The 21,063-nt window shown below is 40.9% G+C and overlaps 1 protein-coding gene across 4 annotated transcripts in view; it reads right to left on the bottom strand.

Moving 5' to 3' along the window:
- The window catches only part of LOC149026466 (protein NAP1-like), a 116,970-nt gene that overhangs the window by 49,415 nt on the left and 46,492 nt on the right, over positions 1 to 21,063 (bottom strand). For all 4 annotated transcript variants that reach the window (XM_089146761.1, XM_089146759.1, XM_089146758.1 and 1 more), the window contains one exon: positions 1,754 to 1,886. In XM_089146761.1, the coding sequence (XP_089002887.1) occupies positions 1,754 to 1,886 (133 nt within the window). The remainder of the gene's footprint in view (positions 1 to 1,753; positions 1,887 to 21,063) is intronic.

The following is a 21,063-nucleotide window of genomic DNA, read 5'->3' on the forward strand; positions in this document are numbered from 1 at the left end:
TCCTAAATTGCCCTTTTCTAACAGTTCTCAATATTTGGGGGGGGGGCAAATAGTGACATTTCACATGTGGGTAGACAAAAAACCGGAAAAATTAAGGAAATTTGTATAAAAACTATAAAAAATAAAGGAATTAGTACTATTTTCTGAAAATCCGAGGGGGGGGCATGGCCTCCCTCGCCCCCTCTACCGGTCCGCCCCTGATGGCATGCCAATTGGGTAAATATGGACCAGAATAGGAAAAGGACTCATGAATAAGTCACACGTCAATATTGATAATTTGAGCCCTACTTGATATTATATGGCTTACTTTGTACTTGTATAACTCAGCTGCTACTTAACTTCAATGGTTCAAACTTTTCTAATTATTTGTGTCCCAACATTTTTCTCCATTTCAATTTGAAATGTGGTGAAAATTGTTGAGGCTCAAATATGGCAAAAAGAAGAAGCTCAAATTCTACCTACTGCAGAATTAGGGGCCCACCGACCTTCATGCTACCTGACCTACCTTATGGCCTGTAGTTTGCTTTCTGATTCCCCCAAAAATAATCTGTTAATCATGCTAATGGATGCATTTATGATTGAATAAAGTTAATACATTATGTCTTTTCCATGATTTATCCAATACCTCACTCCCTCTTACAATTTGGATAAGGGACTTTAAATTATTTAATTTAAATCATTAAAAACTAGGGACAAATAATCGTCTTTTCTTCTCTAAGACTAAAGGAGACTTGTGAACGGGCAAAGAAGTTGAGCTTATGCCCAAGCCAACCCTATTTGAGTATCCAAAATGGATACAGATCGATACAGGATCAAGAAGAAGGGACTGCAGTTAATCCATTGAATGAAACGGCTGTATCAATAACTGATGTTTCTTTCTTTATTTCTTCATTTCCTAGATTTAATCTCTGGTTTCCTTCATATATTTTGATTTTATATCTCTAGTTTTTTGTTTCTTTTCCTTTTTTCATCTATTTTCAAAATGTTCTTTGTAGCTTCTGCTTTGATGATTCATGTTTGAGTTCTGAATCCAAGATTTTCTTTTCTTTTCTTTTTTTAAATCTCTATTACACCGTAAACCCCAAAGCATTACATCCTCCAAAAAGATCACAAAAGATCACAAAGTATCCAACAAAAAGTTCAAACCATTTTAGATTTTACATCAATTAAAGTAAATATATAAAAGTATGACCGACTTCAGGTCAGCATATGAAAGACCTCCCAACACATAACCAGATTCTGGAACTCTTATTGTTGTTAAAAACAATACTGTTTGGATTCTCAGTTTCATGCACAACCCAAGAGAAAATTTCTTTCATTTTCTCAAGGATATAATCAGATAATGGCTTGACCAACATGCCCAATGTGGAAAAGGACACGAAACAACAGGACGCATTTTAAGCCCTTATAACCCTCTTCCCCCCTCACCACCCCCCCACCCCCCTCTTTAGGAAATTTCAAAGGTCAAGATAGAAAAATAAGTCTGCAGTCAACTTTGTCACAAGAAAAATCCATTATTTCATGCCCAAGTCAAGCTTTCGTATCTCAAAAAGAAAGAAAAATAGATCATACAGGCTTGAGAGATGCCTAGAATTGCAAAGTTTACTGCTGCTGCACCTTACATACCATAAAAACAAGATTAGATTTTTCACGTCTATCATTCAAAGATTCAAATGAACTGACAGGTATCACAAAGCACTTTTGAGGAAGCCCGCAATTTAGACAGAACACTTTTTTGGCGACTAAGGAATACCTGAATGTTGGGAGCCAATAAACTTGGCTGATCGGTGAAAAATAGAAGTATTCTTTCAATTTCTTGCTTCAATAGTATTCTCCTCTCTTGATGTATAGCATCACAAGACATTAATGCTTGTTCATGCACCTCACTGCAATTTTCAACTACTCATCAGTATATAATATAGCCAATCACTAAGTTGTAGATAAGGCATTAAATAAAAAAAAAAACTATTCTGCCTTTTATCCCGATCTGTCACGTCTTCTGCTTTTGCTTTTGACAGTCACTGATTTGTCCCAATACATGAACTACTCAACTTTATATGAAATTTTTTGGCTTGGATACTTCATCAAAACAATAGAACAACTCCACATCCACACTTTGCCATCTTTGGAGGACAACGAATTCCTCCCAGAGTAGGCAAGTCTTGGTGCAAAAGTAAAGTTGCAACTTTGCAACTCTTGACTGAGGGTTCAAAACTTGGACACAGTCATTCCTGTGAAGCAGGGGGTAAGGCTGTGTACATTTGGCCATCCCAGACCGTGCAATTGCAGGAGCTTGTGCACTAGTGAGCTCTTTCCTGCCTATGTGAACCAAGGATTTTCGAATATTGCATAATTATGCTTCATTATCACTTGTTTGGAGTTCTATTAAACTTTTCATATTTCTAGTTATGCATTATTATTTATAAACATAGAATATTGATATTATCACTTATGTTGGAACTCCTTTTGGACTTCATTTTCTATAAGTTCATGCTATGCATTCTAAATTTCTAAATCAAAAGTATAATTGATAAGATACAACATTAGGATTCATGCGGTGACTAGTGTAGGAACTATAAGGGTCAAAGTAGTGAATTCCCATTTACAGTTGGGTTACACCAAGAATCGGCTTTAAGCCATTTTTTTTTTTTTTGGATGAATAAATAATATATTAAAGAGAACGGAACAAACAAGAAAGGTCTTTAAGCAGAAGACCGGAAAGAAAGGTTAAGGCCCCAGGAGACAACAATAAGCTTGTTCCTTGGGGTATCATTAATCAGGGGATGGGGAGTAGCTACAAGTCTAGTAGAAACATCAAAATAGATGGCTTTAAGCCAATATTTGTTTGTCTTGGTTCTTAAGAAAAGAGTTCTTAGAAAATGTAATGCTTTTTTCACAGCCTAGTAGGGGGGTTTTATAGAGTTACATATTTATATCTGAGGAGAAACTAATCATAATCGAATTAGAACAGAAGAGGTTGAACAACCACCAAGAAGAAAGAAAAAAGAGAGGGAAAATATCCCTCTCAAAGTTTGAGCTAGTTTTTTTTTTTTTTTGGATGAATAAATAACTATATTAAAAGAGCGAAAACAAAGAAACAAGGTCTTTAAGAGGAAGACCAAAAAGAAGAGCTGAGACCCCAGGAGACAACAATGAGCCTGTTCCTTGGGGAATCATCAACAGAGGGATGAGGGGAAGCTAACAGTCTAGAGGAAACATCAAAATAGATGGCATTCCAAATCAAGTCAATAGAGCGAGATTTGGACGTCCATCTTCTGAGATTGCGCTCCCACCAAATGTGGTGAATAGACGCACATAAAACAATCTTACCGATTCGATCACAAATGGAAGAGCCTGAAAAGTTTCTCACCATCCAAGACCAATCACGCGCAAACCCATAGGAGCGCCTCGAACGAGGCCAAATGGAAGCAAGGGTTTTTTCTCCAAATAGATCTGGAGAAAGGGCAAGAGAAGAAGAGGTGTTCGGGGTTTTCCAAGTCGTTCCAGCAAAGGATGCAGTTGGGATTGACTGGGTTATAGCGGCTAATGAGGAAAGATTGGGTGGGAAGAGCTTGGTTGAGAGCTCTCCAAAGGGTAAGGGAGTGGCGAGGGATGGAACCTTTGAACCAGACCAAGGGAACCCAGGGGGGTTTAGGGTTTTGGGCACGAAAGTGGTTCCAGGCAGAGGAGGTGGAAAAGTTTTTGGAGGGGGAAGGGAGCCAAACAGTGAGATCGTCAACAGAGCTAGTGAGAGGGGGAAGAGAATCCCAAACCTGTGTGAGAAGGGGGAGGGGAGTGGGGTTCCAGGAGCCATCAGTGATGAAAGCAGACAGTGGGGTGTCTTTGGGAATTCGGGAGTCATACACAATTCGGGGACCAAAGAGTGTGTAGAGAATGCCCATCAGATGCCACGGGTCGAGCCAAAAGGAGGTGGAAGAGCTAGAGGAGATAATGGTAGAAATAGCAGTGAGAACGAGGGGACAAGGGAGAGGAGCTTCCTCCAGACCCAAGAAGGATTGGAGGGAATGGGAGAAGTCCAGAAGGAGTCAAAGTGAAGGAGGTGAGAATGAACCCAATTAACCAAAATGGAATCTTGCTTAGAGGCAATTTTCCAAATGAGTTTGAGAAGGCAGGCGAGGTTGACATCAGAGATCCTACGGATGCCAAGGCCTCCCTCAGAGGTTGGGCGGCAAATTGTCGACCAACAAACAGGATGGATGAAACGGGAGGCCTCCCTCCCTTTCCAAAGGAAGGTGCAGAATAAGGATTCCATATAATGGATGGTAGACTTGGGAATGGAGAAGATCCCACACCAGTAGAGATAGGAGGATTAGAGCATAGAGCGAATGAGAACTACTCTACCGGCAAAGGACAGAAGGTTACCCTTTCAAAGTTGGAGCTTCTTCCGGATATGATCAATCATTGGGAGGCAGTGGTGGCAAGTGAGCCTAACAGGGATGAGAGGGAGGCCAAGGTAGACGATGGGGAAGGAGCCAGGCTTAAAACCCGAGAGCAGAAGGAGAGAGGAGCGAAGCTGATCAGAGACTCTAAAGATGAAGAGAGTGGATTTATCAAGGTTGACACAGAGGCCAGAGAGGGCAGAGAGAATGGAAGAGATGGATTGATGCTCCGCTAAAAGATCATAAGATCATCAACAAAGGCGAGATGGGTAAGATTGAGGGACTTACACTTGGGGATGGGAGAGATGAGGAGTTGGTCAGTTTTGGATTGAAGGATATGGGAGAGGACTTCTAAAGCTAAGGAGAAGAGGTAAGGGGAGAGGGGGCAGCCTTGGCGAATGCCAACGCGGGACGAGAAGAATCCAGCAGGCGAGCCATTGGTGATGATGGAGAACCGGGCGAAGAGATACAAATTTCAATCCAGTGAATGAAGGGAGGAGGGAAGCCCATGGAAGAAAGAACATCACTAATGAAGTCCCAACGAATAGAATCAAAGGCTTTAAGAAGATCAACCTTCAAAAGAGCAGCCGAAGAGTGAGCGGATCTTTCAAAGCCACGGACAATTTCCGCACAGAGGAGGATGTTGTCTGCAATACTACGCCTCGAGATAAAAGCAGACTGATTCGAGCTAAAAAGGGAGGGGAGAGTCTTTTTTAGCCTATTCGCTAGGACCTTAGAGATGAATTTGTAGATGAGGTTACAAAGGGAGATAGGGCGGAAGTCGGAAAGGGAGGAGGCTCCTTGCTTCTTGGGAATGAGGCAAAGAAAAATTTGATTGATGGAGGAGAGCTGAGAAGGGTTAAAGAAAAAGCTGTGAATGGCTTGAACAAGGTCATTCTCAATGAAATCCCAAGAGGCAAGAAAGAAACCCATACTAAATCCGTCAGGCCCAGGAGCTTTATTGGACTTATGGGACCGGATGCCAAGAAGAATCTCCTCAAAGGAAGGGATAGCATAAAGAGAGGGGATGATGGAAGGATCAATGAATTTGTTGACGAGATTAGGGGGGAGAGGGGGGGCGGGAAGAGATGGAGGGGGAGACAGGAGATTTGAAAAGTAGGAGACAATCTCCTCCTTGATACTAGCAGGATCGAAGATCCGGGAGCAGTTACTAGTGATGAGGAGGGTAAGGAATTGAGATTATTTCGAGCTTTCAGGGACCGATGAAAATATGCAAAACTTGAGTCCCCAAGCTCAAGCCATTTGATTCTAGCTTTCTGGCGGAGAAAGCTTTCCTCGTGGGCAAGGAGGGAAGAGAGCTCAGAGGAGAGGGTCTTTTCATTTTCAGCAAGAGAGGGATTGAAGGGATCATCTTGAAGAAGAGATTGGACCCGAAGGAGATTAGAGCGACAGGAGAGGTTAGAGGAAATATTACCAAAGGTGGAAGAGTTCCAAAAGCGGAGGGCTTCCTAAGTGTTGCGAAGCCTGCAAGCGAAGGCAATGAGGGGAAGGAGAAGCAATGGACAAGCTTTGAACATGCTTCCATGACAATGGGAAGCAAAGAAGGACTCGAGGTCCACATGTCGAAGAATTTGAAGGGCTTGGGGCCAAACGAGCAGGGGGGAGTGAGTTGGACAAAATAGGGGGAATGGTCAGAGAGATTGGGATTGGAGAAGTAGGCATTAAAGGCGGGGAAAGAAGAGAACCAAGAGGCATTACAAAGTAAACAATCAAGCTTCAAGGCAATTTTGGCGGGACCGGAACGACAATTATGCCAAGTACGGGGGTGACCGGACCATCGAAGGTCAGAAATACCAGAATCATCTAAGCAGGCATTAAAGTCTCCCATCGCGGCAGGATCCAGGGAGGAGCCTCCAATGAGCTCATAAGAAAAGCGGATGATGTTGAAATCCCCACCGATGCCCCATGGGAGGTCCGGAGAGGAGGAGGAGATAGAGCGGATATCCTCCCAAAGGGGAGAGTGCTCAGCAACTTGATTAAAACCATAAACGATGGTGAGGAGAAAAGGGGGCAAGTTATTTGAGAGGATGCTGAGATGTATGAATTGAGGGGATGATCTACGAAGAGAGATTTGGAAAAGGGCGGAGTCCCAAAGGATCCAGATGCGACCATTAAGAGACTCGGGGTAGTAGGAGATGAGAGACCAAGAAGGGGCTATAGATTGAGCAATCCGATGAGCATTGTCCACTTGGACATGGGTTTCGAGAAGGGCACACAAAGAGACTTTTGAGGTCTTAATTGTATTTTTAACCTCAGCTTGCTTAGCCAGGGTATTGAGACCCCTAACATTCCAGATAAAGAACTCAGACATAGGGATTAAAAGGGGAGGGGGCATCAAAGTTGTTATTGGGGGAAGAGCACAAAGGGGAGTCAGTGGCAATCAAAGAAAAGGAGTTGAAGGCTGGAAACTCACACAAGGGGGAGCTGAGGGGAGATGGGGTTTCAAAGAGGTCCGGGTCAATGGAGGAATTGGAATTTGGAGATGAAGGCTCAGGGTTGACAAAGCTATTCAAAGGGGTGAGTAAATGGTATGGTTTAGAGGCTACGGGGTGGGTAGGCAAAGAGGGGCCAGGGGATGGTCGAACTTTGGGCTGTCTTTTGATGGTGGTGGGTAGTCGGTTAAGAGGAGAGATGGCGGTGGTGGGCTGTTGGGAGGTGCTTGTTTTGGTAAGTAAGATGGATGTGGTGGTGGGTTATAAGGGTAAAATGGGCTTAGGGATAATAACATTGGGGGCTTTTGATGGGCCAGGCAAAGTCAAGAGGGGAGGCCCAAGTAAAATGGGAGGCAAAGGGGAATTGGGAGAAGATGGGCCTCGAGATGGGCCGGAACGAGGTTTGGATTTATGGAAAAGGGTATTGGGCTTTTTCGGGTTAGAAGTATTTGAAGTGGTGGCTTTGGATAGCGATGAACTAGAAAGGTTGGGCCGTTGGTCTAACAGGGGATAGTAGGAGATAAAATAGGGTTACCAAATTTCTGGGTAGAGGCGGTGCTTGACAGGAAGCCATTTTCGTGAAAGGAGGGAGGATGAGAAACATTTCCAGGACTGGACATACCAGTCGTTGATCGACCAGGTCGGAGCTTGACTTTCGAAACCATGGGAACTGTCTTCGAGGTGCAGAAGCTAGGAGAGGCTTCAGCAGTAGCGGCAGCAGCAGCAGGCCCTGACGTGAGAAGCAGATTTGCAGGGATCTGGGTATTGCAGGTTGTAGCAGAACTTTTCATAGCCTTGGGAGCAGCGCGGACCCCGGCGGAGGCTTTCTTGGTTCCTCTTCTGAGTCTCCGATAAGTTTTGACTATGAAGGGGTTTGGATCAGCATTATTTCCGGCGTCTTCAACGGCAAGAGGATGGTTCGAAATAACCGGAGTAAAGATCTTTTCCAAAATGCCGATGGTTCTCAGAGGATCTATGGGAGGCATCTCCTCATGAACATGAACTGCAGCGGCTTCTTGAACAGCAAGGTCTTTCTTCCGAGATAGGCTAGATGAGCAGCAGAAAGCATCATCGTGACCGAAAGAGAGGCTCTTATCACAACGTAAGGGAATCCAATCATAAACAATAACTTGATCATAAAGCAAGCCATTATCATCAGAGATGGAGACCGAGGCAAGGAGAGGCTTAGCAGCAAGGAAATCCACACATAATCTGGCATACGAGAGCTTCTCCATCTTGAGGGTCTTGACATCAGTGCGCAGGGGAGTTCCAATTGCAGAGCCGATTCTACTAAGGCAATCACAGCTCTAGAATTCAAGTGGCAAAACCAGGAAGATCGATCCACAAGGGAAGAGAGTTGAAGTCGACCCTGCGGAGAGGTGAGGAAGGAGACCAAGGTTTCACAAAAAGTTGAGATTTTCCTACAGACCAAGGAGAGCCAACCAAAGCACGGTCTTGACAGTCAATGGAAGAAAATTTGAAAAGGAAAATACCAGAATCTAACAGGATAGTATCCATGAGGCCCAAAGCCATCCATTCTTTGGCAAGGGAAGCTTTGAGGATGTTGAAAGGGGGAACAGGACCAAGAAATTGGCCAATAATGGCCGATTTCCAGCGGGAGACACCAGATGCAGTGGAGGAGGAAGGGCAGTGAGCAAGAGGGGTCTGATTGGTGGTGGAAGGGGGAAGGAAGGAGAAGTTTAGATTGTCAATAGGGAGAGAAGGTTTTAAGAAAAATGAGTTCCAAGGCTTAGCAGGTGGTAAAGGGTCTTCGAATGAGGGGGAAGAGATAGGCGGAAGGGAGGGAGAGAGGGACACCGGAGGCAGGGAAGGAGACATCGCCGGAGCTGGGCCTTTTACATCAAATCTGTTTTTTGACCGACAATGCTTGAATTATTGTCATTATGTTGTTCAAGCACAAAAACTAACAATGTTTGAGCTAGTTAGAGCAATCCCAAGAGGGTTTTTCTCCCTAAAATACCCCTTGACAACCCTCCCCTTCAAGTTGGTGCATACATATAAAAAATGCCAAACTTGGCCAGAATAGGATGAAATATACATTTAGGTGATCCGTTAGTAAGGACATCAGCCAGTTGGTCTCCAGACTTCACAAAGGGCATACAAATTACCTCATTTTCCAACTTTTCCTTAATGAAGTGCCAATCAATCTCCCACATCTTTTGTCCTAGCATGTTGTACCAGATTATGGGAAATGCTTATAGCTGCTTTGATGTCATAACTCATAATACAGCATCATAGGAAGAGGAATTGGGACACCTAGGTCATCAACTAGGCTATGCAGCAATAACAACTCACATATCCCTTAAGACATAGCTTGAAACTCTGCTTCTGCATTAGATCTTAAAACCACATCCAGCTTCTTGCTATGCCAAGTGACTAGTTTCCACAATAAAAGTACAGTACCCTCAGGTGAGCTTTCAGTCATGTGAGCCTCGCTAGTCAGCATCTGTGGTAGTCCTCAATACAAAGATGATCATTCCGGGATAACAGGACTCCTTTACCACGGCCGCTTCAAGTAATAAAGAACACAAAGAACAATAGCTGCATGAGTGGAGAGTGGATCACGCATTAATTGACTGACAATAGAAGTGCAGTAGCAATAACTGCTCGTGTGTGGGATAGCTAAATAAATTTCCCCAAAAGTCTCTGATAATGACCCTTATCAACAGGTTCTCATTCTCAAATGGTAGCTTCCAAAGGGGTATCGCATGGATGATAACCTAGTAACCATTTCAGATAGTAAGTTTAGGACATACTTCCTTTAAGACAGAAATATACCCTTAGCAGAACAAGTAACTTCATCCCAAGAAAGTATCGTAGTTTCCCTAGATCATTTATTTCAAAGTCAGGACTCAGAAATTTATTGTATTGTCACCACTATCACTGCCCGTAACCACTATACCATCAATATAGACAATTAAGATGGTTATCTTGGCACCTGACCTTTTAATGAAGAGGGTATGGTCGGCATTACCTGTCTGTATCCTACGAAAACCAAAGCCTTATGGAACCTTCCAAACCATGTAATGCTTTGCTCACAACCCAATAGGGGTCTTTATAAAGTTACATCTGAGAAGAAACTAATCAGCATCAAATAGAATAGAATAGGTTGAACCGAAGTAGGATTCAACCACAAAGGCAAAAGAGAAAAAGAGAGGTAAAATCTCTCTCTCGAGGCTTACACTAGCGAAAACCCAAGAGGGGCTTTTCTCTTTCAAATAACCTGAGAGGGATTTTTCTCCCTAAAATACCCCTGACAATAGTTTGCATTTAACATGGATGATTGTTGGATTCTACTAGGAGTTAAATTAGAGTTTGTGTTCATGTAAATTTCTATTTCTTGTTACCCAAGTAAGGGTATTTATGTAATAGCATTGTTTCCACTTTATTATAAATAGAGGGCTTGAGATCACATTGATCAATAAGCCATTCTACCACAATCGACTTTCTCAACATGGTATCAAAGACTAAGTTCAATTAGGATATTCTTCTTAATTGTTTTTCAAACCCATCGCAATTGGGTTTACCATCGTTCTTCAGTTCCGACAGGACCTTCTTCTGAATTTTTCCCCCCTTTTCAAACCCATCGCAAACCATTGCAATTGGGTTTACTATCGTTCTTCAGTTCCTGCCGCTGCACTATCGTTTCAGTTCCGCCTTGAAGACCAGAAAAAGAAAAAGAAAAAGAAAAAAAACACGAAAATTGATCTTCAGTTCCTGCTGCTGCACTAACGTTTCAGTTCCACCTCAAAGACCAGAAAAAATAAAGGAAGAAGAGAAGAACCACGCTTCCTGCTGCTTCTCGCGACAAGAATAACTGCTGCTGCTGCTTCTTGCCACAAGAATAACAAACAAATCGCATGGTTCCTGCTGCTGCTGCTTCTTGCGACAAGAATCGCAGTTACAATCGCAAATTACAAACACATGGTTCCTGCTGTCTTCTCAAACAAATCGTATGGTTCTTTCGTCTGAATCGCATGGTTTCTATCTCAAACAGTAAGTCTCCACCACCGCCTACCTCTGTCTTTTTTCATCTTCGTCTCGGTCTGAATCCGTGTGTCTAAATCTCTTCTTTCGACCCTAGAATTAAGTCCAACCATCTTTAAGTTTCTTTCCTCTACCTACGGTTCTATTAACCCAAAAACAGAAAGAAAAACAATACGGATATTTCAGGGGTGTCTTTGGTAAATTTGCATTTCCCCAGGACCTAATTGCAAATTTGCATAATTTCTGGGACTTGGTTGTAAATTTGCATAGTTGTAGGGAATTATTTGTAAATTCAAATAGTTTCAAGGACCTATGTGTAAATTTACATAATTTCAAGGACCTTTTGTAATTTTAGCTTTTCTAGGGACTTATTTGTAATTTCCAAAAAAAGGGGAAGAAGAAGAGATACATGGTGTTCCTTATATGCACCATTTGAATCATAGTCTGCCTAGTGCATTCTGCGATGTTTCAGTTATTTTTGAAAGGGTGAAAACTGAAGAACTGCAAACAATCTTTTCAACATGGCAACTAACGATGGTACTATTGCTCCCATTGGCTCCGAATATTACCCCACTTTTCATCCTCTTTCGGTAAGATTTGCTAGAACAAATTATTTGATTTGGTCCCGATCTGCTTACCTGATTATTGCCGGAAGAGGACTTGTTGAACACATTACAGGCACCACTATCAAACCTACTACCACAGGCGTTTCACAGGATAAATGGATCTCAAATGACTCTCTTATTATGTCATTTTTTTTAATTACATGAATCCAAATATTGCCCGTGGATACCTATTACTTGATACTGAAGCCCAAATTTGGAAGGCTATTACTAAAATATATGGATAGTTGGGAAATGATGCACAGGTTTATGAACTACAAAAGAAGCTTCATAAGACTACGCAAAAGGAACTGACTGTGGCCCAATATTATGCTGAGTTGTGATCTCTTTGGCAAAAGTTGGATCATTATGGGGATTATCACCCCACTAATCTAGATGATGTGACTACTTACAGGAAGCACATTGATAAGATTCGGGTATATGACTTCTAGGCAAGTTTGAATGTAGAGTATGATCAGATAAGACTGCAAGTATTAAGTCGTTATCCTTTTTTTACACTATAACAGTCTTATGCCCTTGTTCAGTGTGAGGAAAGCCATCGACTAACCATGCTTCATGCTCCTACTGTGGAGAAATCAGCTTTACAGTCTATTAGCACCAAATCTGATTCAGTTAAGGAGATTGTCAAGTGTGAACACTGTCACAAACCATATCATACCGAGGCCAATTGTTGAAAGGTCCATGGGAAGCCTGCTGATTTTGAGCAAAAAAGAGCACAAAAAAGAGGAAAACCGAAAGCTCATATATCTAAGATAGTTTCCACAACACCCTCTATAGACATTGGTTTTTCACAGGAGGAGTTAGCTACTCGACGACGTATTCTGCAAGCTTCTACTGGCAAGACACACCTCTACCACTTCTTCCTCTATTACCCATACCAACTCCCACCTTGCTACTTCAAATAAAACTTTTACAGGCTTCCAAGTTTCTTCAGTTTCTACTCCTTGGATCATTGATACAGGAGCCACAGATCATATGATAGGTTTATCCTCCTTTTTCTAACAATATTCTCCAACTTTTGGAAAGGATAAAGTTCGAATTGTTGATGGCTCCTATTCTTCCATTGCTAAAAAATGGACCATTCACCATTCTCCATCACTTTCTATGTCTAAAGTTTTACATGTTCCATCTTTCGCTACTAACTTGCTCTCTATCAGTAGTCTTACACATGACTTAAATTGTAAAGTGATTTTTTTTTCCCATCTTACTATGTCTTCCAAGATCTAGTCACAGGGAAGGAGATTGGACGTGGTAAACTAGACAAAGGACTTTATTTGATTGAACCGATTGAAGGATCTACTTCTGCTCTTACTACATCTTCTAATCAGGTCCATTCGGTAATATCAGACCTTCATCAGTGGCACCGTAGGCTAGGTCACCCCCCTCCAGGAACTCTTAAAAAAGCATTTCCTGATTGGGTTTCTTCTTGTAACGATGATGATTTTTTTTATGAAGCCTACATTTTTGCGAAGCAGACTCGTTCTACTTATTTACCTTCTCTTCATAATAGAAAATATATTCCTTTTGTGCTAATTCATACTGATGTGTGGGGCCCCTGCCGACGTGTGTCTATTACTGGTCATAGGTACTTTGTTGCTTTTACTGATTGTCACTCTCATTCTACATGGATTTATCTTTTAAAACAAAAAAAATGAGGTTTTTTGATTTTTCGTGATTTTCATAATATGATTAAAACTCAGTTGATCTTCGCAGTGACAATGGCACAGAGTATATTGGTGGTGAATTTCAGAGATATCTATCTGACTCTAGCATAATACACCAAACCAGTTGTGTTGATACGGTTGTCCAAAATGGGGTTGCCGAAAGGAAGAATCGACATCTTTTAGAGATAGCCCGATCAATTATGATTGCTATGAATGTACCTGACCAATACTGGAGTGATGCTATGCTCACTGCTTCTTACATTATGAATAGAATGCCCAATAGGATACTTGGTTTTAAATGTCCTAATGAGATTCTCCAGGGAGCCTCTTTTTTTATTATTCTCCCAAAGATTTTTGGATGTGTGTTATGCCAGAATTACAGCCCGACGGAGTAAGCTGGCTCCCCGCACCCTACGCTGCATATTTTTTGGGTATTCTGCTACTCAAAAATGGTACAAATGTTATCATCCTCCTTCCAAGAAAACCATTGTATCCATGGATGTAATTTTTAATGAGTCTTGCCCTTACTATACACCTCTCCAGGGGGAGAGTCCTAGAGGAGAGGTGTTCTTTTCAACTCTAGATCTTCCTATCACACACCATCACAACTTAAGAGTTCAAGAAGAGTTTCCAGACAAGGGGGAGACTTCGGCCAATATACCTGAGGACTCTAATCCTCCCCCCTCCGTTTTCTGAACCATGTGAAGAACCTAGCCAAGGAGAGACCACTCCTATGAGGCACACTGTTGGGGTCTTTCAAAACCAGAATGACCAAAATAAGGAGGTGCAGACTTATCAAATGAAGAATTACAACCAACTAAGGCAGGTGGAAAAGGTGACACATTAGCACTTCAGTCTCCTGCTCCAGAATCAGATTCTATTGTTCCCCTTGAGGTATCTTCTTTTGATCTTCATATTGCTGTGAGAAAAAGAGTCAGGATCTTGTACTCAAGGTTTAAAGTATCGGTATCGAGTATCGTATCGGTTATGTGATTTTAAGAGACGTATCGTCCTATATCGAGTATTGTATCGCTCTAGCTAATGTATTTTAGTGTAATTCAATGGAGAGACGTATCGAGATGTATCGTATCGGTTGGGTCAAATATGGATACGTATCGGCTAGTATCGCATGGTATCGTGGGATACTTTAAACCTTGCTTGTACTCAGCATCCCATAGTTAAATAAGTCTCTCATGACTCTTTGTCTGACTCTTACCGTGCTTTTATATCCTCTTTATCCTCTATATATGTTCCTAAAAGTTGGCAGGAAGCCTATGCTAATAAGAGATGGAAGGCAATTATGGTAGAGGAAATGCAAGCAATGAAGAAAAATGATACTTGAGAGTTGGTTACATTTCCTCCAGGAAAAAAACCAGTGGGCTACAAATGGGTGTTTGTGGTTAAACAAAATATGGATGGATCAGTTAACAAGTTGAAGGTTGGACTAGTTGCAAAGGGGTTTACCAAGACCCATGGGATTGATTATCAAGAGACTTTTGCCCCTATTGCAAAACTAAACACTGTCAGAGTTCCGCTGTCTATAGCTGTGAACAAAGACTAGAACTTGCACCAACTAGACATAAAGAATGCCTTCTTACATGAGGAGTTAGCAGAAGAAGTCTATATGGAAATCCCACATGGTTTCTCTGATGACAATACTGCAGGGAAAGTTTGTCGGTTGAAGAGGTAAATTTATGGGTTAAAAAAATCTCCTAGATGCTAGTTGGACGCCTCCTGAAGGCAATGACTTCTATTGGGTACAAGCAAAGCAATGTTGATCATACACTATTTGTCAAGAAGTCAGGTACTAAATCACACTTCTCATTGTCTATGTAGACGATATTGTCATCACAAGGAATGATGGTGAAGAAATTCAAAAGTTGAAGGACTTTTTTGGCAAAGAGTTTAAGATTAAAGATCTAGGGAAATTACAGTATTTCTTAGGGATTGAGGTGGCTCGATCAAAGAAAGGTATATTCCTATCCCAAAGAAAGTATGTCCTAGTTTATTATCAAAAGTGGGAATGTTGGGGTGTAAAGCAATTGATACCCCTAATGAAGCTGGAGGTAAACTTAAAGAAAAAAAGGGAGAACCAGTGGACAAAGGAAGATACCAAAGGCTGGTAAGAAAGTTTATTTACTTGTCCCACACCAAGCCGGACATCGTTTATGCTATGAGGATAGTGAGCCAATTCATGCATGATCCATATTTAGCTCATATGAAGGTTGTTTACCAGAATACTACAGTATTTGAAGGGAACTCCTGGAAAATGAATACTTTTGTCACCCACTGATAATCTAAGAGTAGAAGCATACACCGATGTAGACTAGGCTGGATCTCTAAACAGGAAATCAATTTCAGGTTATTGTACCTTTGTTGGAGGTAATCTAGTTACTTGGAGAAGTAAGAAACAGGATGTGGTAGTTTTATCCAGTACCAAAGCTGAATATACAACTATGGTTCGTGGAGTTTGTGAGCTACTATGGTTGAAAGGCTTGCTACAAGATATTGGAGTTCAAGTTCCAAACCCTATGATGTTATACTGTGACAACAAGGCTGCTATTAGTATTGCTAATAATCCGGTACAACATCATCAAACTAAACACATTGAAATTGACAAGTTTTTTGTCAAAAGAAAGCTGGAACAAGGGCTTATCTACATGCCTTTTGTGAGGTCTAGAGACCAAGTGGCAGATGTTTTCACCAAGGGTTTGAAAGAAAGAGATTTCCTTCCTATTTTGGGCAAGTTGGGCATGACTAATATTTATGCCTCAACTTGAGAGGGAGTGTTGGATTCTACTAGGAGTTCAATTAGAGTTTGTGTTCATGTAAATTTCTATTTCTTGTTAACCAAATAAGGGTATTTATGTAATAGTGTTGTTTCCACTTTACTATAAATAGAGGGCTTGAGATCACATTGATCAATAAGCCACTATACCACAATCAACTTTCTCAACAATGATGAAACAAGAAACATTCAAGATGAGGCTCCTTCATGATGTAAACCTGGTATGCAGCGCCATAGTAGGATCTTTTCTAAGAACCAGCAGACAATCTAGACTTCATTACCTCGCTGTTTTAGGGTGAAAACTCGGTGGACAGCAGCTAATAATAGATTTGAACACCCTGTGGTTAGGCTGAATCGAGTTCCAAACTATAGGGCTATGATTAGGAAAGTCTGGGGCTAACTAGGAAGGGGTTTTATGGTTCAGTCAGGTTAAGCTTAGGCCTGGAATTAAAGAAATTATCCTGTTTTAACAATATTCTAATTGCAGAATTTTATTCTCCAAGCCAAGATAGGAATTTCAAGTCCTACAATTCTAGGGTTTCTAGGGTTAGGGTTGGGATTGAAGTTGAAGTTAGAGCAGAAGTGGGATGTAATAATTCTAAAAAGGCTTAGTCTTCGGGTAAAAGGTTAGGCAGACATAGGGTTTGAATGAATTAGGGTTCAGGATTTCTAAAGGAAGAAGAGGAATTGCAGAAGATTTTAAACTAATAGAATGACGGTTTACTGATGAAGATAGAAGTAGGATGAGACTAGGGGAGGGCATGCGATCCTACTGGTGGTCTGAGAGGGTGAAAGGGAGTAGGAAATAGGGGTTTAATGGAGGGGAGGAGTACTGTTGTGCCAGAAAACGGAGTGTAGGGGTGTTTTGCACAAGGATTAGGGAAGGTAGCCAGGGGAAGCAGCTGGGTGACACTTACTTGAAGGAAGTAGCAGACTATTGAGTATACTTGCAGGTTTGATGAAGCTCCTAGGGTTGCCGCAGGCTTGTAGAAGAATAGAACTAAAGTGAAAATCGCAGAATTGAAAGGCAATCGTGGGGGTCCTCTTTGGATTCCACAACACTTCTTGTCTCCAAAACTCAACTTTTATTCAATTTCATTGAATCAGCCTTGTTACAACTTACAACTGAGATGGCTTATTTATAGCCTTACACGAAGACAACTTAAAATAGGACTCCATAAACTAATAGAAGACTAATTAGGACTCAATTAGGAATTCGATTTGAAATAGAATTCCTTCTAAGACTAAAATTCTACTTAGCAACTAGAAGAAGAGTTCTACTTAGAGCTCCTGACAAGAGGCTTAAGCAAGTGAACTTCCCACTTAAACAAGGAATCAAATTGGGAATAAAAGTCCTAATTGGACACCTGATTACATCAGAACTCTAACTACTAATTCAATTGAGAAAATAACAATAGATTCTAAATCCTAAACAGCATGGGGAAACTAATTAGACCACCTTGGCCTCAAGGGGGTGGTAAAATGACCAAAATACCCTTCAAGTGGTTCAGCCAGCCCTTGGTGCTGCATGTCTTGTGGGCTGATGTGGGACCAAATTATGGGCTGCCCTATGATTTCCAATCCTGATTGTATCACTTCATGTATGCTTTTTGCTAATGATATTGTTTTGTCGGATGAGACAAAAAGTAGGAATTAACACCAAGTTGGAGTTCTGGAGAATCGGAGATCAACCTTGGAATCAACGGCTTTAAGATAAGTAGACAGTGTCGAAGTTTAGTTAAACTAGTATGGATCATAAGGTGGTGAAAATTGACCATAAAGATTCCCCATTGTGATTATTTTAGGTACTTGAGCTCAATCGTAACTAAAGAAGGTGATGTTTCACACAAAACTAAAATATGAAGGATGTTCATGAATTGTGATCGACATATTAAACTTTAAAAGGAAAATTTAGAGTCAACACGATAGCTCATGAATCATGATATATGGTGTAGAAGGTTGGGTAGTTAAGAAGCAGTTTGTAGATAAACCCAATGTAGAGGAGATGAGGATGTTGAGAATCTTGAGATGGCTAGCAAAACTAGGAACACAAAGTAAGGAATGATCATATTAGAGTCAGTTTGTGACTATCTTGGATATATGATAAGCTACGATTAAGTCATTTGAGGTGGCATGACCTAAATGGAGGCCTTTATGTGCTCCAAAATGGAGGAATGATTTAATTTAGAATGAAGGAACTAAAAGAACCAAGGGGCAAATCTAAAATACCTTAGGATAAGTGGTGAGGAAAGACACAATCTAGGCCTTGTATCAAGAATGATGACTTCAACTAAGTTAACTGGAGGGCAATGATCCAAGAAGCCAATCCCTTTTAGTTGGCCTAGAACATATTAATGGAACTTACTCTAACATATATGAAATGAGAGACATCACATGGGTGCTAAAGGCCTTCATATGGATCCATTACCCAAGGGCTCCAGTCTTCCTTTTTGAGCAAACATATCTATTTGTGGAAGCATTGTAATTAGTCAGATAATTGTCAGAAAATAAACTTTAATAAGCCAAAACAGTGCAGCGACAAGAACTGAGAAGAAGAAAAAAGAAGAAGAAAAGAGAAGAAGAGAGAAGAACTGAGAGAAACCACACAAGTCTGTGATTCTAGCAAGAGGCACTAGAATCACAGGCAGCCTTTATTTATAGCTTTAACTTTAAAACATGAGAGACGAGTAACTTGTCCTCCAAAAAGGAAATAAGAAATTAAAATATGTGGATAGAAAATACTAGCATTCTAACTCCAAAACTGTCCAAAATAGAAACTACAGAAAAGGAAAGTTCTAGAATTAGTAACTAACAGAAAAATAGAAAGTAAGACTTCCAAAAATCCCAAACCTTGTTCACCAAAACTCCTACACCAAAATTAGAAAGTGATGCACATACCTAAAAGAGGAAAGACCCTCTTTTAGAAACTCACGCACCAAGGCATAGTGTATTTCTGTGCATTCTTCAACACTCCCCCTCAAGCTAGAGCATACAAGTCTCCCATGCTCAGCTTGCAACAAATAGTCTGAAAACTTGGTTTGAACAGAGCTTTAGTGAACAAATCCACTAGCTGGCCAGTTGAACTCACAAAGGGAGTCTCAGTAATTTTCTTTTTGACTGCATCACGAACAAAGTGACAGTCAACCTCTATATGCTTTGTCATCACGAACACTGGTTTACTGGCAATATAGGTAGCAGCCTAATTATCACAAAACATTTTCATAGGCACAGCAATAGGCAATCCCATTTACCCCAACAAGGAATGAAGCCACATCAACTCGGTAGCCGTGTGAGCCATGGCTCTATAATCTGCTTCAGCACTAAATTGAGCAACTGGAGACTGCTTCTTACTCCTCTAAGTTACAAGATTTCCACCAAGAAAAAGTACAATAACCCATTGTAGACCAGCGATTAGCTGCAAACCCTCCAATCAACATCAGAAAAAGCCACCAAATCCTTACTCTGATTTGACCGATAAATCAGTCCCTTACTAGGCGTACTCTTGAGATATCGAAGTACTCTCATTGCAACATCTCAATAGGCCTTTCTAAGAGACTCCATAAATTGGCTTAACACACCAACAGAAAACGAAATATCGGCGAGTAACCGTGAGATAAATAAGTTTTCCAATAAGACTCCTGTAACGATGGACATCCTCTAGCAAGTCACCATCATCCACTCTTAATTTAAACTAATGGTCGATGGGAATATCAATAGGTTTAGATGCAAGTATACAAGTATCTATCAAAAGATATACATACTTTCTTTGTGACAAACTAACTCCTTGTTTACTATGAACTACCTCAATTCCCAAGAAATATTGTAGATCACCCAAGTCTTTGGTCTGCAAACACTTCTATAAGTATGCCTTGACTATATTGATAGCCCCAATGTCATTGCCTAAAAGAACAATATCATCAACATAATGGCAACACCACCATCCTGTCTTCATACAAATATAGAGTGACCAAAATAACATTGAAAAAAGCCAAAGGACTCCACAGTCTTGCTAAATTTCTCAAACCAAGCCCATGGAGATTGTTTGAGCCCATAGATAGCTTTATGAAGCCTACAAACGCAAGTAGTGTTCTCCACCTGAGTAACATAACCTGGAGGTTGCTCCATATAAACATCTTAATTGAGGTCACCATACAAGAAGGCATTACAAAGGCCAATCATAATTAATAGCTAAAGAAAGCAACACCTGAAAAGAATTAAGTCTAGCCACAAGAGAGGAAGTCTCAAAATAGTGGACACCATATGTTTGTGTATAGCCCTTAGCTACCAAGCGAGCCTTGAGTCGTTCAACCATACCATCAGAATGATATTCAACAGTATACAACCACCAACAACGGACCACATCTTTTCCAGGAGGCAAGTCTACCAAAGACCATGTATAACGAGATTGTAAAACTTCCATTTCCACATCCATGATAGCTTTCTAGCCAGGGTTTTTAAGGGCCTATTATGATAGTTTGGAATATAAATAGCAAATAGAGAAAGGGCAAGACAACGAAATTTGGGAGGTAAATGTGAAACAAACACAATGAGAAACAAGATAAACAATGTTAGAACGTAAAGTGCAAGTACGGGTACCTTTTCTCAAAGCAATTGGCACGTCATCTAAAGTAGAAATAGGATCTCCACTAGAAGAATTCACTGGCAAAGAGGGTGAAGAGGGAACTTCCGTAAGACTAGCGTCAACCTCCATTAAGGGAGAGCTGCCAGCATCAACAAAAGGAACTATACTATCCACAATACGCTCCGCTAACTTACATCGCTGCTAATAAACCTATAGAGGAACACTGCAATTGCCGGTCGAAGGAACAAGATAGGGAATGGGAGGAGCATCATTCAAAACATGGGTTTCATTAGATAGAGATGAAATAGTGTAATATGGGGTGTCCTCAAAAAAGGTCACATCAACACTTACAAAGTTTCCGATGAACATGGTCATAACACCGAAAACCTATCTGAGTATGACATTACACAAGGAAAATACATTTAATATATCTAGGAGAAAGTTTATGCACAGTACATGCTATGTGAATAAAACAAACACAACCAAAAATTTTGGGTGGAACTAAAAAATGTTCACTATTCAGAAAAACAACAGAAAACGGAGAT

This window comes from Hakea prostrata, chromosome 2 (genome assembly GCF_041222555.1).
Source record: "Hakea prostrata isolate BN-2017 chromosome 2, UWA_Hpros_2, whole genome shotgun sequence".
NCBI classification, from domain to species: domain Eukaryota; kingdom Viridiplantae; phylum Streptophyta; class Magnoliopsida; order Proteales; family Proteaceae; genus Hakea; species Hakea prostrata.